Raw genomic sequence first — 18,063 nt, forward strand, 5'->3', positions numbered from 1 at the left:
AAAGTCTACGATCAAATGCAATCCCTAAATCTTTGATGAGGGTAGGCCGATCTAAATATACATCATTAATGTGGTAACCAAAGCTCACATTTTTTAGAATTCAGTGGGAGTTTATTAACTATACACCAATGTTCGACTAAATTTAAAGCATTTTGCAGCCGTTCACAGTGCTTCGAATCCTCGAATACAACTTCATATCTTCTGCGTACATAAAAAAATTGACGTCGATGGAATTTATTATGTCATCCAACAAGATGTTGAACGATATAGGTCCTAGGACTGAACCCTGAGGTACTCCTGATAGTACTCTTATTATTTGTGATTTACACCCATAGTGCATTCAGTCAGGTATGACACAAACAAATCAACTAAATTCTCAGTCAATCCGTAACCACCCAGTCTCTCAATCAAAATTTTGTGATCCAATCTATCAAAGGCCTTCGAGAAATCTGTATATATAATATCAACTTGCCCCCGATTATCCAGAACATCCGCGGCATATTGAGAAACACACACGAGATTCGTTGTAGTAGATCTCCCGTTCATAAAATCATGATTTATTGTTACAATATTTTTGACACTGTTATAGACATAATGATACAAGATATTCTCAAAGACCTTACAGAAACCACAAATTAGCGCAATGGGTCGATAATTAGTTATATCACTCTTGCCACCATTCTTAAAAATAGGGCATAAACGTGAAACTTTCCATATATTAGGAAACTTCCTGGATTTCAATATTAAATTAAATATGATAGTGAGAGGATGAATAAAGGTGCTACCACAGTCCATTACCAAAAACGCAGGGATTTCATCCAGTCCCATGGACATTTTTGGCTTCAGTATGCGCAAACCTCGTTTGACATAATCCTCTGTAATGCTCTCCATGATAAGCATGTTGTTCGACTTAATGTTAGGCACATTGTATATTTTCAGCCCCGAAATTTTGCCTGTGGTTTCTAGATCAAATAGCACATTATCCGGATTTTACAAGCTCTTTACGGATGAATGTTGCTTTATTAGACTGTATACTAAATTTTCACAACATTCACTATTGGTGTGAAGCAGCAACGGTTTTCAGTGATGTGTTTTTGGTGACAGATCACTCGGTCCGATGCACGTTTAAATGGTGCTGCTTATTTAGAGTTTTTAACAAATGCCTTACTGGATTTGTTGGAAGACGTCCGTTTGCAAATCCGTGCCCAAATGTTCTTCATGCGTGATGGTGCCCCTTCCCAAACTTCTCGTGCAGTTTGTGAATTTTTACATACCAACTTTCCGGAAAAGTGGATAGGAGGAAATGGCCCTGTACGTTGACCAGCACGAAGTCCGGCTTTAAACTTTTTTATAGACCAAAAGTTGCTCAATTTCGTGCTCTCTATCTCCCTTTTCAAGGAACGCACTCAGTTCAGAAACATCCTGTATACGTGGTTGAGAATTCTACGCTATATTTAGAAATAAATGAAAATATCCTTCCATGAAATAACTTCCCAGTTATTAAATCGTAAACATAGTTATCGTGTTTGAGTAAATGTTAACACATTGTTTACGGCGCAAAACAAACAAAATGTAAATAGAGACATTTATAAGATATTTATTATTCACATTAAACAACAAATTAAAAGCCTACTTCAATTTCATAAAATCTTGCGCAATGTGCCGTACTCGACCCACAACTAAATTGAACGTGTCGAGATAAATTGGTACTTGCCATTTTTTCGGCTCAAACAAGTAACTTGGGATTTGTGCTTGTAATAGATTGTGTGTTTATTGTGCAAGAGAAAGTATAAAGATTACCACCTTAGATTTCGGTGGTACAATCTTTAATATTACGCGTGGATGATTATTTGGATCTCGCAAACCGTTTTTCTAAATGGACGTTTTTCTAATGGAATATTGGAAGGACCTCTCATATCATAAAAATAATTCTAAAGCAAATGTGAACTACATTTTCCTTTTTCTTATACTATTAGATTATATAACCTATATAGTGAAATCATCTATTATATAATCTGCTAACCTATCGTAAAATCATGTCGAACATTACGGACCATCCTCGACCATAGTCAACTATCATCGATCTTCATCGACCATCATCGATCTCCACCGACCATCATCGATCATCGTCGACAATCTTCGACTGTTTAAAGAAAAAATATATAATTCAACGAAAAAATAATATATTCCACGAAAAAGCATCTAAACCAATGCAAAATGAACTAACCTATCGCAAAATCATGTACCGAACCTATAATAAAACTATCTACCGTACCAAAAATCACCTAACGTAAAGAGAATATGTAACACATCGAAAAAGCATCAATCCAACGAAAAATAACTGAACCCAATCATCTAGCATGTTGTAAAATCATTTAATCCATAAAATTATCCAACCTATTACAAACTCATCATCTACCATCACAAACCATGACCGAACTTTCTCTTTAATCCTCAACTATCCTCAATTATCCGCAATCACAGTCCATCAGTCCATATTTGTCCATCACTAACTATCGTCGATCGTCATTGAACATCTTTGACCGTCATCGACTATCCTCGACCGTCATCGGCCATCATCAACAGTCACCGATTATCGTTGACTATCACCGACCGTCTTCGATCGTCGCTGACGATCCTCTACTACTCTCGACTACCCTGAACTATCTTCAGATATTAGATCTAAGTGTCGTTGGATTAGTGATTTTAAAATAGATTAGTAGATTTAGCGATAGTCTAGAGAAATTTTAAGCTAAATTAGTTGATTTTACAAGAGGTTAGATGAATTCATGGCAGATTTGATAGTTTTCCGATGGGTTAAATACTTTTTCCTTCGTTTAGAAGTTTTTCCGTGTAAAAAATGTTTTATTTGGGTTAGATATTTTAGGTTAGAGCATTTTGCGATGGGTTAGATGATTTTACTATGATTTCTCCATGGGTGATATACATTTTCGTTGAGTTAGATAATTTTTTGCCAGGTTAGATGCCTGTTCATGTAGTATATATTTTTGTTGAGTTTATCTAGCTCAACGTTGGGTCAAATGGTTTTACGTTAAGTTGGATGACTGTATTCTTAGATCTTAGATTTTAGAATCATAAAATCATTTAATGTATAATGAAATCATTCAACCTATTGTAAGATCATGTTATCATCACTGATTATCACCAACCATCGCCGACCTTTCTCGATAATCCCCAACAATCTTCGACCATCAATGAGGATGGCATCGACCATCATCGACCAGCCTCGACCGTCATCGAACATCCTCGACGATTATCGACAATTCTCGACCGTCATCGAACATCCTCGATTGTCACCGACAATCTTCAATCGTCACCGACCATCCTCGACCGTCATCGCCCATCCTTGACCATCACCGACCATTCTTGACATCTGCCACCCTCGAACATCACCAACCATCCTCGACCATCCTCAATCTAACCCATGATCGTTAGATTTTCGTTGGGTTCTATGATTTTAGGACATATTAAATAATTTCTCGTTATATTAGATGATTTTTCGTTGGGTTTGCGCTTTTTCGTTGTATTGGTTATACTTTTCTTGAGTTAGAAACATTTTTGTGTGTTTTTTTAAATAATGTTTAAAACCTGGTCATACAATGAAAACTGTCTTTAATTACTACGTCAATTCATCATGCGGACCTACATCTCTCGAAAGACTAGAAAAATCACAACAATTTAAGTACATTTGGTACCGTTCACTTCGTATCTTTAAAAGGAATTAATGACAGCCATTAGCCGTCATATAAAATCGACATGAGCAGTCTGAGCACGTACCTTCGCAAACAAAACTATTACGAAACTGTGAAACATATACCTTTTACAGCGTGCGTACTTCCGATCGTTGCATTTTATTTGCCTACCGCAGGAGAATTGCTAATGCGGGGAATGGTTGTTAGATTTATTTGAATTTTATCCCATTGGAAAAATTTGCATTTTGAAGAGTCTCTCTTACGAGAGAGGATTGTTTCTCCTTTTGATATTTTTATTCACAAGATCATCCACTTATTTGTTTAAAATATTATCGCATTCAAAAACCTACACAGCAGATGTAAGAAATCTATAATGGTACGTTATTTCGTTAGTACTCGTATGTGGCACATGACCGATGTTGCTTAATGACTTGTCACATCCGTTTCTCGATTGATCATTATAAAACTATCACTTGTACCCGTAGGTATGCCCCACGGTAAATTGAACACGAAATCGACACAGGCAAATGTTTAAAAACCCATTTAAAAAGCTCGACCTTCAACTTTAATAATTCGGCCGCGTGTAACAGGTATATTATGATAATATTCGTTTAATTAACAACTTCGTTTGCAATTAGACGTTTAATTGTGCTATTATTTATCTTTATAACACTTTAAATGCGAAACACTTGATGCGAAATGAGCAACAAAGTGCGTTACTAAACGCGTTGGTAATAATCCTAATAGGTTTCAAGAAAATATTAATGTTAGACTGCTTCATCCTTTGTACGGATGTCCATTAAAGAGGTATTTCGGAAAGCCTCAGTTTGTGGTTTAAAAAATGTAAATTATATTTCAGTTAAGTCATTTGCATTTCATAAGGTACACGTAGGTACCTGATATGTTTACATTCTGAAATATGTGTATGTGTTTTTCTATTAATTATTTAACTATTTCATTTTATTTTGGATAATTTTTTAATCCAATAATAGTTGAGGCAGGTAACCTATAGAGCAGTTGTTTCCTGCGGTACCAGCAGTTCGCAATAATGTCTGTGAATTTGGATGCAAGGACGTCGCCAGCCAAGGGGGGGGGGGCAAGATAAGACAGAGGATGGGAGAAATATAAATTATGGGTAGAAATCCTTATCACCTTTCAAATACTGATGAAATCAATAATTTCTTTGTAGATAATATTCGTCATCAAAATGTTTCCCCTGATTATATAGTTCGATATTACAAAGAAAATAAAATATGTGAGAATTCATTTAATTTTAGTTTGGTCACAGTTGCAGATATACATAAAATCTTGATAAATTCGAAAAAATCATCCCTTGGCGCTGATACTTTGAGTTTAAATCTAATTAAGTTGTGTTGTCCCCACGTTTTAAAGTATCTAGTACACATAGTTAATAGTATGTTTCTGGACTCCAGGTTTCCTATATTACGGAAAAATGGGGTTGTGATTCCTATACCTAAGAATAATGATCCAAAACAAATATCGGATTTAAGGCCGATTAGCATTTTACCCTGTCTATCTAAAGTTGCTGAAAAAGTAATGGAGAATCAAATTCGCAATTCCTTAGAAATTAATTATATTCTTCCATCGATTCAGTCTGGATTTCGACCAGGATACAGTTGTACTACAGCATTAATGCATATCACCGACGACATTATTCAAGCTGTGGATGAAAGGAAAAATACTGCGATGGTATTACTAGATTTTAGTAAAGCCTTTGATACTGTTAACTATCAAGTACTGTTATCTATTCTTGAATCATGTGGGTTTCAAAACGAAGCCAATTCACTCATTGAATCATACTTACAGGATCTCACACAGGTTGTAAGGTTATGGGACAAATTATCTGAACCTAGGCAAATTTCTTCTGGTGTTCCGCAGGGTTCAATTTTAGGGCCTGTTTTATTTAGTATTTATACTAGCCAGTTTGTTAAATTTATCAAATACTGTTCTATTCACATATATGCTGATGATATTCAACTGTATTATTACTGTATTATTCACTTAATTCCTTGGATTATGAATCAGCCAGTGCCAAAATTAATACTGACTTACAAAGGATTTACGATACTTATAAAAATCAGCAGTTTAATTGTACTGTTTCTAATTTGGAAAATTTAATACAACTTGAAATAATGGGTTCACGGATAACAATATCTGAAAGTGTCAAGTTAATTAATATCAGGTGGACAAATATCAACAAACATGTAAAACCGGAGACTTACAGATTAACCACAGGATTGGCTTCAGTAATCAGTTAATAGTGTCTCAATTGTTTCACGCAGGCTGATTTAAAAATTAAAAAAGAACTTTTCCTCAAATGCTTTCAAATTAATTAAAACGGAATAAACATGAACTGTTAAAACTGAATTGAAGTATTTTAAAATGGATATTTTTTAAATAGTGAGTCAGTGCACTTGTTACAGATATTTAGGAACAATTACTTGTGAAATACTTGTTCTGAGTGTGAAACTTTAAATACAGGGATGGCCAGAAGTACGGAATAAAATTCATATCTTTTGAATGAGTTATTTTTTTTAATACACCGAAACACGTTAACTGATTTTGATTTTTTATATAATAATAAATTTTTCTTCAACCCCCTAACCCCTAGCTACCCCTACTTTTTTTTCAAATGGAAACATAAGGCAAACCGAATCCAGCCATACCAAATAAACAAGTTTTATTTTTTTAATAACAAGCTTTTTTTCACTTAGAAATTGAAACAACTAGATAATTTACAAAAGTAAACTGAATGTCGCAAATGCTGAAAATGTCCTCCATGCTTTGAATGAAGAAAAGAAATTAGACAGTGCATTAGAACTTGTTGAAAATCCTCATACTTCAACTGTTTCATTGGTCCGCAATCACGATCCTTCTCGAAACTGCAATTCGAATGTTTCTGAAACAAGAGAAATACCACCCCTATAAGGTATGTCTTGTCCAAGAGTTTTTGGAAGACGATTATGATAAGCGATTACAATTTTGTGAGGAAATGATGAGACGGTGTGACGACAATAATGGTTTTCAACGAGACGTACTTTTTTCGGATGGAGCTACGTTTTATTTAAATGGAGTGGTTAACAGGCACAACTATCGCTTTTGGTCCCAGGAAAATCCACACTGGACATGCGAATCGCATACGCAGCATCCACAAAAAGTTAATGTATGGGCAGGTATCATCAACAACAGAATCTTGGGCCCATTCTTTTTTGAAGAAAATCTTACTGCCGCACGCTACCTGGATTTCCTAACATTTGACCTGATACCTGCTCTAGCTGTGATTTTCCCTCATGAAATTGATCCAGATATACCGAATGAAAGAATTTGGTTCCAACAAGATGGCGCTCCCCCACATTTTGGTATTGATGTTCGAAGATACTTAGATGAAATGTTTCCAAATCGCTGGATTGGTAGACGGGGTACAGTTGAATGGCCGCCAAGATCCCCCGACTTAACACCCCTGGATTATTTTCTTTGGGGATATTTGAAAGAAAGAGTCTACCAGGACAGACCGGATAATATTGAGAATTTAAAGAACAAGATTAGGGCGGAGATGCATAATTTACCAGCTGAAGTCATTCAGAATGCTGTGGACAGCTTTTACTATCGTCTTGGAGAATGCCAAATAGTGAATGGAGGACATTTTCAGCATTTGCGACATTGAGTTTATTTTTGTAAATTATCTAGTTGTTTCAATTTCTAAATGAAAAAAAACTTGTTATTGAAAAAATAAAACTTGTTTATTTGGTATGACTGGATTCGGTTTTCTATAAGCTTTTCAACGAGCCCCCTCATGCCTTATGTTTCCATTTAAAAAAAAAGTAGGGGTAGCTAGGGGTTAGGGGGTTGAAGAAAAATTTATTATTATATAACCGAAAGATGGGAAAAAATCAAAATCAGTTAACGTGTTTCGGCGTTTTAAAAAAAATTTACTCATTCAAAAGATATGAATTTTATTCCGTACTTCTGGCCATCCCTGTATATTGTGTAGTAATCCAAAGCGAGTCTCGTTTTTTAACTTTACAAATACATTTTTAAGAAATACAATGAAACATGTTACGCTCACTATAGACACATTCTTGATAAAGCAGATGAATAACTTCAATGATAAAATTATAGTCTACTTCGTATTTCGAAAAAAAATCGAGAATTTTGTTATATAAACCATTATATGTATGTTAACTTTTTAAAATTGACCCCCCTTGTTCTAGATATACGAGCCGCCACTGTTTGAATTAAATATAACCAAACTGGCCAAAATTTGCACTGTTTTTAGACGAATCGCAATAAAACAATATTATGTATCAGTGTACAATGTTAAAATTTTCGCAATCGTGTTTTCGCATTTAACCCATCACTCTTTATCTTGGAAACTCATCTTTGCAATATTTTTGTTTCGACATTAGTAACATGTTGCCGAAATTGCCGTATCGTGTTTGTGTTCGTGTATATCAAAGCGTTTTGCAATCTAATACGTGGGAATGGTGAAAAAATTGCATTTATTATGAGCAATGAGACTTGATTTTATTACGGTAATAAAATTATTTAAATTAAAGTGATCATCAGCAATGTTTGTATGTTATCGATTTTTTTTTTTTTCAGTAATATGCAATAAAGAAATTCATAAAAGCAACTTTAAATCGATAACAACAATAAAAACATTAGATAGTTAGGTTTCACAATTTTCGATGTAAAGTATTTTTTGCAGTTAATAATGTTTCTTTTTCTAGTAGTTACTTATTATATAATTTCTTCACAATCTTAGAATATACAGGGCGAATCAAGAACTCTAAACAACTTACAGACAATATTTATTTTTGTCTGAATTTTTTTGTTGTATATTGTGCTCCAAGACGTTTTGTTTTGATTATTAGTAATCAATAAAAATGTCCGTTAATGAAAGACAAATTTCGACGTTATAGTTTGACGATTCAAAAAGTTCCATTGAATTTAAAGAAACATAACCATTATCTAAATATAGCATTACTAATATGTGTGTATATTAGAGTTTCAGTATTTTTGTTTAACGACTTTTATTTTTAGTAAAGTAGTTCATATACTTGTTATATTTCAATACGAATCACGAATTCATTCTTCCATTTTATACGATTCCATTTTGATAAATTTAAATGAAAGAGCTTCACTTTTCTCTGAAATGACTATTCTTTCAGCGCAATTTTAGATATCAAATATCCTATCTAGTGTTTTAATTCATTGCCATGCAACCACCAGAAAGCGATACCAGAATGTAAATAGTTTTGGGAATCTTTGACCTGCCTAGATTCAAATAGTTTGACAAAACTTTTTTTAGCTCTTTGGTTTATGGTTGTCACCTTGACGTTTAAGGAAAGGACATAATTTCAAATATTTTTAGTGTTTTTTTTTTTTGGTGAAAAACCGCTAACGCGGTTACTATAATTAACTGCGGTTTGGCTTTTTCGCGAGATGTAATAAATACATTTTTCTGCAAATTATCACCTTTGTTCTAAATATATACCACGGAACATCTTCTAAGAATTTGTGAACATCATATTTTACATTTATTGTTGTTCTCAGCATCGAGCATATTTTCCATAAAGTTGATAAATTAAATTTTTTGTTATTTAAAAATGCCAACAAAGCGGTTTCCGAAAAGACATTAGTTTTTGCTTGTTTTCAATCAATAAAAAGCTCAGTTACCGGAGGCTCAATATTATCTGACTGATCTATTAAAACAGCATGATGCTACTAGAATCTAGAGTTGACGTGTCATTGTAAAGAATCCTGTTGGCTATTTTAATTTTGTTATATAAACTGTCAGCAACATAACTTGCTGCAATTGTGACTGTCCTGTATTAGCCATTAACGTTGCCGATGTTCTTCGAAATGAATGGCCTGTATATGTTTCAGGATGTTCTAGTTTCAAGAACTATGCAATCGTATTAGGAATCATAGAAAGAGTATTCTTGCCGACAGGTTGGTTGTAATATCCACCTGATTGATAGCTAACAAAAAAGCATGAAATATCAGTTTTAATTTCCAATCAAATCTTGATATATTTCTTGAGAATTTCTAGGTGAGAAACAGGACCCAGATGAGAAGTAATTGTAAACGCACGTAACACTATTTTTAGAATCTGGATTTGTAACTGCAATAATGTCATCTAAATTTTTGAAATTGACGTTATCACCTTTGCTTTGTTGCTAAATATATATTGTTCGGAACATCTTCTAAGAATTTGTTAACATTGTCGGTTTTTTTTTGTCTTGAAATATCAATATCATGTTTAATATTTATTTTTGCTCTCACTATGGAATATATTTTGCATAAAATTGTTATCTATTTTTGTTGCTAAAAATGCCAACAAAACAGTTTGATAGTGTAATTTGACCATAACGTAGATGACTTCAACTTTGTAGGTGATAAATCGAAAAAGTATGAAGCGGAACATTTTCTGAACGGGAGGTCGTATTTTTTTATTGTGGCAATAATATATGAATGTTTATAAGGGAATTCGTACTCTTTTCTAGATTTATTTGACAATAAATTTGAAATAATATATTTTACAGCTGTTATTAACTGTGGTGTTGTCCCGGACACATATCATCACTGTCCATTTTAAATACGTTTTAATACTTTTTAGCATACTTACAAGTTTTAAAGTGAATCTAACTTTCATCGTAACAATAAATAAATAGTGACCGTTAAAGAAACGATTTCATAAGCAATTATATTGTAATGAAAAATGTTATTCCTTAATTTATAATAATATTGATTGCAATTATAGAAAAAATAATATGTGTACTTCATAGTAAAAATTTTCTTTATCATCGTCCGGAAATATAATTGGCTTCACTAACATAATACATATAGTATACATAATGTACTATTTCGAAAATATTTCGACTAAATAATTTTTTAAAGAGAATCCAAAAATGATATTTTGTTTTAAAACTTGTTATAATTTTTCAAATTTTGAGTTGTCGATAGTTTCTATATAGATCAGTTTTTGAACTGTTTCTATAAAATGTCTAGTAAATCAACACCAATGACGATTTATTTCTTTCTAGGCTATTGGTCATATCAGCGGTTGCCACATTAACCCAGCAGTTACGCTAAGCCTTTTCGTCACAGGAGACATAAAACTCTTGAGGGCCATCTTCTTCATCGTCGTGCAATGCATTGGAGCAGCTGGAGGATCAGCGTTGTTAAAAGTGAGTCATTTATTTTTATTTCCTAAACAACCACAATTGATTTTGACTTAGCTGTGTCTACATATAAAAATCGTTATAACTAAGATATTTCATAGTCAATGTGTGTATTTTGCGATGAATCCTTATTTTGTAGAACTCTTCAAACATGTTATTCTGCTAGATTAAGTGATTTATTCTGACAACTCGTCGTTATCTGTCAGCTCTTTTACTCATTTATTTAACTTTAACTGGCCAAGATTCTCGAATAATTGTAAGTAAAAGTATACACTATTAACAGTTTCCCATTGTAAAAGAAAAAATGTAGAAATATAAATCTTCTGCTTTCTAGAGTGTTTTAATCTAAGACATTATAACCTTATGCTATAATAATTTCAAGAAAGAAAGTATAATACAACCTTTCACTAAGCTATTTAATGTAGGGATTCTTTAGTAAACATAATATTTAGGTTGTGACATCTACATTAATATTTAAGTCAATAACAGGATCAGCAGGATATAATTTAATGTTTTCATTCAACCATTCTAAAGGGATTGTATACATTTACTGCGATTTCTTTATTGGCAGAATATTTTATATGTTTCGCCTTATACAGAGTGTCCAGAAATTGTGAGTAAATAAAATTGGAAATAACTTGAATATTTTTAGAAAATTTTTTGTTAAGTTGAACAACCTCAAATATATTTTTTTGAAATGTATATTTTACCTTTTCTTTAATAGTTAAGTGATGAAACTGCAAATCGCATTCTGAAACGCTGTCGATGTATGATCTGTAATGTTCGGTGAAGGGGTAATAAGGTTTGCGCGTTTCGCAATTGCGTTGCTTAATATATTTAATTCAAGGCGGAAAAAAGTGGAATGGTTGCTTCATTTTTATTATTATTTGTTTATTGTGAAACAAGCCGATAAAAAAAATATGCAAGCAAACTTTTTAGACGTTTTTACGTCTGTTAATTACTAGGGAAGAAATACAGAGTGTGCCAATTAAAACTTCCCACCTGGGAAATATCGGAGTTAAAAAAAAACTGAGACACGTCAAGTGAGTTTGGTCGTGTTGCAAAAATTTTCGATTTTAAGTGTCCCCATAGAAAAAAGTCTAAGGGCGTTAGATCTGGCGATCTGGGAGGCCACTCAATTAACTTCTGCGTCCTATCCAGTCCTTTGGAAAGTTCTGATTAAGAAAATCACGCACAGCTGCGGCATAATGTGCTGGAGCACCATCCTGCTGAAAACACACATATTCTTCTGACAATACGCTGTAATTTTCCAATACTTCCACAATCATCGGGTAGATATTCGTTATGAGTTTCATGAAAAATGCGTGGATTTTAATCACTCCAGTAGCACCATTTAGTTGGAACGTACATTCATCGGAAAAACAGATTGGGTACAAAAAATTTGGTTTTCTTCGAGCACGATCACTCATTTCTCCACAGAACTGCAAGCGACGATCGGGATCATCTTCGTTAATTTCTTGTACCAAATTAATTTTGTATGGGTGATACTTACGAATTTTTAAGATACGGCGGTTACTAGGTACAGAAATTCTGAAGTAGTTGCAAGTTTTCTGAGACTCAAATTTGGTTCTATTGCGATGTGATCCAGGACAGCTACCTGATTACTCTCATTACGTACGACCTGTTCACGTTGATGCGTTCCGTTTACAACCGATCCAGTTTCCGAAAATTTTTGCACTAAATCCAGGAGGTACCGATGCGAAGGTTTTTGTGATTATTTTACGGGATATTGTCTCGACAAAACAAGATAAGACAATATTGCCCCGTTTTTATTTATGAATTTAACATAAGGAATTGTTTATAGGAGTAGAATTGTTTGTTTGTGATATCTTTTTGCTATAAGAAATAAAGCAAGTTAAAATATTTTATGCTCTCTGAAATAAATGTGACCGATCTGAATATCATGATTTTTGTGAAATGAAAGGCCTTCTGAAATGTACATGAAGAATGTATAGATATTGGTAAATACATGCTCATTATTAACAGTTAACGCAAAACGTAACGCAAAAACTAGTAGAAAATTACTCAACCTCTTCCAATCCAATCTAAATCTAATAAACTAACGTTATTTTATGTATTATTTTACTACATAATGTTGATTGTAATAAAAGTCCGATTAAATAAATACTGAATAAATTTAAATAATCAGTAATAAGTAAATAAGTTAATCGTAGTTAAATAGTGGCTCTTCACGACTATATAACGGTAGAAAATTGACATTTAACAGCAAAAAAATATTTTTTTATAGAGTTGCGAGTGAGAGGTAGTCAATTACAATGAAGCGAAGGTTTTTTATAAACGAACGTAGTTAATAGTACAATAGTAATCATTATACATTTATTATTTTCTAGATGAATGAATTCTGAATTAAATTGCTAGCATAAAAATAACCGCGGATATTTTTATTATCAATATCTCTATTACCCACATAAAATACATATAATCATGTTGCAATTCATTTATGTTATCTTTGAACAACAATACAAATTTTCTGAAGTTACTAATTTGTCTCTTTTTTTCTTTACTTATTGGATTTATTGGGTGAAAAAATTTAAAAAATTCCCTACAAACAACAAAAATACAAAATATACAGGGCGGTCCGAATTTTAAGCAGGAAACTTCAATGGTAGATAAATCACTTTAAAACAGTAGGTGTTTGCCTTATAAACATAGGTCTGGAACGACCTCGTTTTAGAGATACAGGGTGTTGAAGTTGTTAAAAAAAATAGAATTTTTGTTCATATCTCCGGAATCTATCAATCGATCTCAATAAAATTTAGTACAGATAATGTATGATAGTAGGCCTTATATTACCAAAAATATGAGCTCTAAAGGTTCAAATAGTGGTGTCCAACTGGACAGAGTCACCCCCTTTTTTATAAAACAAACTTACGCCACTGTATTTTTTACATTGTAACGGATTTATATTCTATTGCACAAAATACGTAAAAAAGGTAATTTGAATTTTTTCCCTAAAGTTCACCGTTCTCAAGTTATTCATACCAACACAATCCCCTTGTAGCAGACACTTCTAACCATAAAATTATAATATTTATGTTTATGCTTAAAAGTAAGTGCAATTTGTAAGCATATCAACAAAATTCTTTACACTCGTCGCTTTCATCTTTTTGGATTAAAACGATATTTGGAAAATCACGACGGAGTAATGAAAGACACAGAAATGAAATTTTAAGAGTATTTGACGACGATCTTTGGTTAAGTACACGAAGAACGTCTCGGCAACTTGGGGTGAGTAAATCCAAAAATTTGAAAAGTTCTACATAAAGATAGCAGAAATCCGTACCATTTACAACCTGTGCAAAATTTACATCCGTTAGCTGCAGAGAGATGCCTGAATTTTTATCAGTGGTTTTTAAAATTCTTACTAGAAATACTTTGATCTGATGAGGCTGCGTTCACAAGGCGATGGGTAGTGAATTTTCACAATTTGCATATTTGGTAACAAGAAAATCTTCATGAAATTCGAACAAAATCTTTTCAACAGGAATTTTCTGTGAAAGTATAGCTCGGAATAATTCGCAATAAAGGATGCGGACCTTTCTTCTTGCCACCCCATTTACCTGCGTTCTATTCGCTACAGTAATATCTATTGAAGTAAACTTTACTTTTCAGATAGGTAACCCCAAACATAGAAATCCAGGGGGTTTAGATCTGGCGATCTGGCTGGCCGAGACACTGGACCCTCTCCAACATTATGGTTGACATTGGCATTTGGTCTTCTGCCTATCCATCACCCCATATAATTTTCATTAAGCCTTTCTTGTATTATTCTCCTCAAGGGGCACCATCCATTTGTATTCAGTATTTTGTCGTATATTTAATGGAACATTCTCTAATAATTCAAATAGATGGTTGTCTAGAAAGTTTAGAAATGGCTGGGAATTTAACAGATGTAATGAATTAAAAGAAAACCACCACGTATCCGTCTTCCTGGGGTTCACTGACAGAGCATGGTCCTCACACCACTTTTCAATAATTCTCAGGGCTGTTTGCATTCTTTGGCAAAGGATCCCTTCGAATTTACCGCTAATCAGCATAGTGAGGTCATCTGCATAAGCGATGGTATAGATGCCTTCCGAGTTGAGGTGGCACAAGAGACCGTCTAGAACTAAGTTCCACAGCAGTGGTGATAGAACACCTCCCTGCGGACAGCCCCTTGCAACAATTCCTCTCGCGGAGGCATCCCCCACACTGATTTGTATAGCTCTTTTTGTGAGCATATTCGATATCCATCTGCAGATGGTGGAAGAAACATCTCTCTCCATGAGAGAGGGGTTTCGAGTTGATTTTGGGAAAGGATGTTTTGTCAAACGCCCCTTCTATGTCAATGAATACCCCCAGGGTGGACTCCTTGTTGTCCAAAGATTTCTCGATCCTGCCCACCACCCGATGGAGAGCAGTATCGGTAGATCGCCTTGGAGTGTATGCATGTTGATTAGGGTGTGGCTGTCTGTCCAACAGCACACTATCCCTTATGTATCGTTCACACAGCTTTTCCATCGTTTTCAACAGAAACGAGGTCAGGCTGATGGGTCGATACGCCTTTGGGGAGGTATAATCCAGCCTCCCTGTTTTGGGAATGAATACAACCCTTACCTCCCTCCAGATCTTTGGAATGTAAAGGTGTGCAAAACACAGCCTAAACATCCGCTCCAGTTGCGGCATTAAAGCATCCAAGCTCCATTGTAAGAGGGCTGGATATATACCGTCAATGCCTGGTGATTTGAAGGGTGAGCATTGCCCATCTAATTTTGTCTTTAGTTACAGTTTGGTTGGCAATCTGCCAATCCAAGACTGCGGGTGGGTTTTCAATTTCGTCTGGCCAATCTTCCCGTTCCATTGATGTGGATCCCGGGAAGTGGGTCCGCATCAGCGGTTCCAGACTTTCATTTAGATTGGCGGTTCTCACGCCATCCTCTCTGGATAATAGTAGAATAGATATTCCATTCACTAACAAAGTTATGACATAAAGCAGTTTTGATCAAAAATCATAAATCACCCTGTATCTCAGTAAAGAATGGCCAAGGAGCTATTTCTATAGGCGATCCTAGTTACCTTAGATGTCCTCTATCTCCCATTAAGCCATGTCCCTCTCGTGATGCAACACCCTGTATAATGTTAGAATAAATATTTTTATAAAATTCAAATATTCTAATCTGCGTTCCTGTGAATTTACGCATAAATACCGACTTATTTATATGTGTTTATCTTGTTATAGCATTCGGTTAAGTATCCGTTACTTATAATTATACAGGCCTCAAACCCACAAATATTTACCTTCTCAGTGGAACACGGAACCGTTAAGCGATTCGTCGGTCGCCGCAGAAGGAATGCTTTGAATTTTACACGGTCAAGTTCGAGGTGTTGTCCACCCGTGCGAGCAGAACAGCACAATGTCAATGCGACATATCGTCGTGTATGGACGCGGAGATGGTGCTCGCCGTGCACCGGGTGTTGCAAGGGGTCGGCCGTGCGTAACGGACACTCTGGTAGTGGTTCCGGCTGAGTAACCGCCAAATCCAATGTTTTCGCGAGGGTCGGCGGATAGTAAGACGCGGGAGATCGAGATAGGGGATCAGGCGATGAACCCGAATTGTAGAGACGGTCGGCAGTCGTTAGATGTGGGGTGTCTTGTAAGTCTACGTCATAACTAGAGCTGGCACAATAGGTCCACTGGTTATTAGCGATGAATGTTAATTATTAATCAATTATTGGACGTATCGGATCGGGATTTTAGAGACAATAAAAGATAGGGTTATCTTAAAAATAATATGTCTTTTGTTGGGCGCAGAGAGCAGTATTCACGCAAAATCGTTCTATAATTGTAAATTTTCTTGATGCACGTCTCGGTGTCAGGTATTGAATCAAAGTCCTGCAAGTCAATTTTCAAATTTGTCAATTTGTCAGCATCGATAGGCACCAGAAATCCCTATTATTAGTGCAACCTAAAATAATTCAAAGTTCACTATATACCTAACGACATGTAAAAGGTAAAGAGATATTACCTTAATCATTAAATATTCTTTATCGGAAGCCCCAGTCAAAAATTCTTCAATATGTGCTCTTTCCAATACAGCAGCTTTTTTTGCTTTGTATAATCTCAATTCACTCTTCAAATAAGATGTAAGCTTGTTATACAGGGTGTTAAAAAAAGAGTGTAAAATATTTCAGGAGGTAATAGTATGAACCAAAATAAGTAGAAAAGTCTTAATAAATATGGGTCCGCAAAGTAACGGTTGCGGAGATATGGACCACTATTCGTTTTTCAAACATTTTATTTTATTAGAAATAAACCAACAAAGGAAGCTTTTAACAAACAAGAAACAAAGTTACAGAAGATGTTCAAAGTGCCCTCCGTCCATTTCCAAGCAGGCACGACATCTTCGTCTCAACGATATTCGAACTCTTTCGAAAACACCCTCCTTGGTTTGGATTTCTTGACACTTTTGATTAATCCGTAGTTGCAGCTCTTCCAGGCTATTTACAGGAGTACCATACACTAATGTCTTCAAATATCCCCAAACAAATAAATATAGAGGGTTCAGATCAGGCGATCTTGGAGGCCATAAAACAGGTCCTGCCCTTCCTACCCATCTTTGTGGAAAAGTTTGGTGTAAATGCTCTCTAACGGCCATGGAAAAATGAGCTGGAGCACCATCATGCTGGAACCACATTTGTTGCCTCTGATTCAAAGGAATGTCTTCCAAAAACTCATACAGTGTGTTCTGCAGAAAGTTGAGGTAAGCAGCGCCTGTTAATCGGTTTGGTAAAACAACAGGACCTAGAAATCTGTCACCTACAATACCCATCCAAATGTTTAATGAAAAACGTGCCTGATGTCCAGATTCTATTAGAGTATGAGGATTTTCGTCGGCCCAAATATGCGTATTGTGAAAATTAAACACTCCATTTCTTGTGAACTCGGCCTCATCAGTAAAAAGAATGTTTGCAAGAAAACGAGGGTCTTCAGCATCATGACGTAGAAACCAGCGGCAAAAAAACAAACGTACTTGATGATCATTTATTGGATTTAAGGCCTGTACTCGTTGCATATGGTATGGATAAAGCAGTTGTTTGCGAAGGATTCTCCAAACAAGATG

At 34.8% G+C, this 18,063-nt stretch overlaps 1 protein-coding gene across 1 annotated transcript in view; it reads left to right on the forward strand.

The window, feature by feature from the left end:
• Positions 1-18,063, forward strand: part of LOC108907197 (aquaporin AQPAe.a) — a 91,482-nt gene that overhangs the window by 62,452 nt on the left and 10,967 nt on the right. Inside the window, exon 3 of the mRNA XM_018710764.2 lies at positions 10,784-10,927. Coding sequence (XP_018566280.1) covers positions 10,784-10,927 — 144 coding nt within the window. The remainder of the gene's footprint in view (positions 1-10,783; positions 10,928-18,063) is intronic.

Source organism: Anoplophora glabripennis, unplaced genomic scaffold (genome assembly GCF_000390285.2).
Source record: "Anoplophora glabripennis isolate ALB-LARVAE unplaced genomic scaffold, Agla_2.0 scaffold87, whole genome shotgun sequence".
Classification (NCBI taxonomy): domain Eukaryota; kingdom Metazoa; phylum Arthropoda; class Insecta; order Coleoptera; family Cerambycidae; genus Anoplophora; species Anoplophora glabripennis.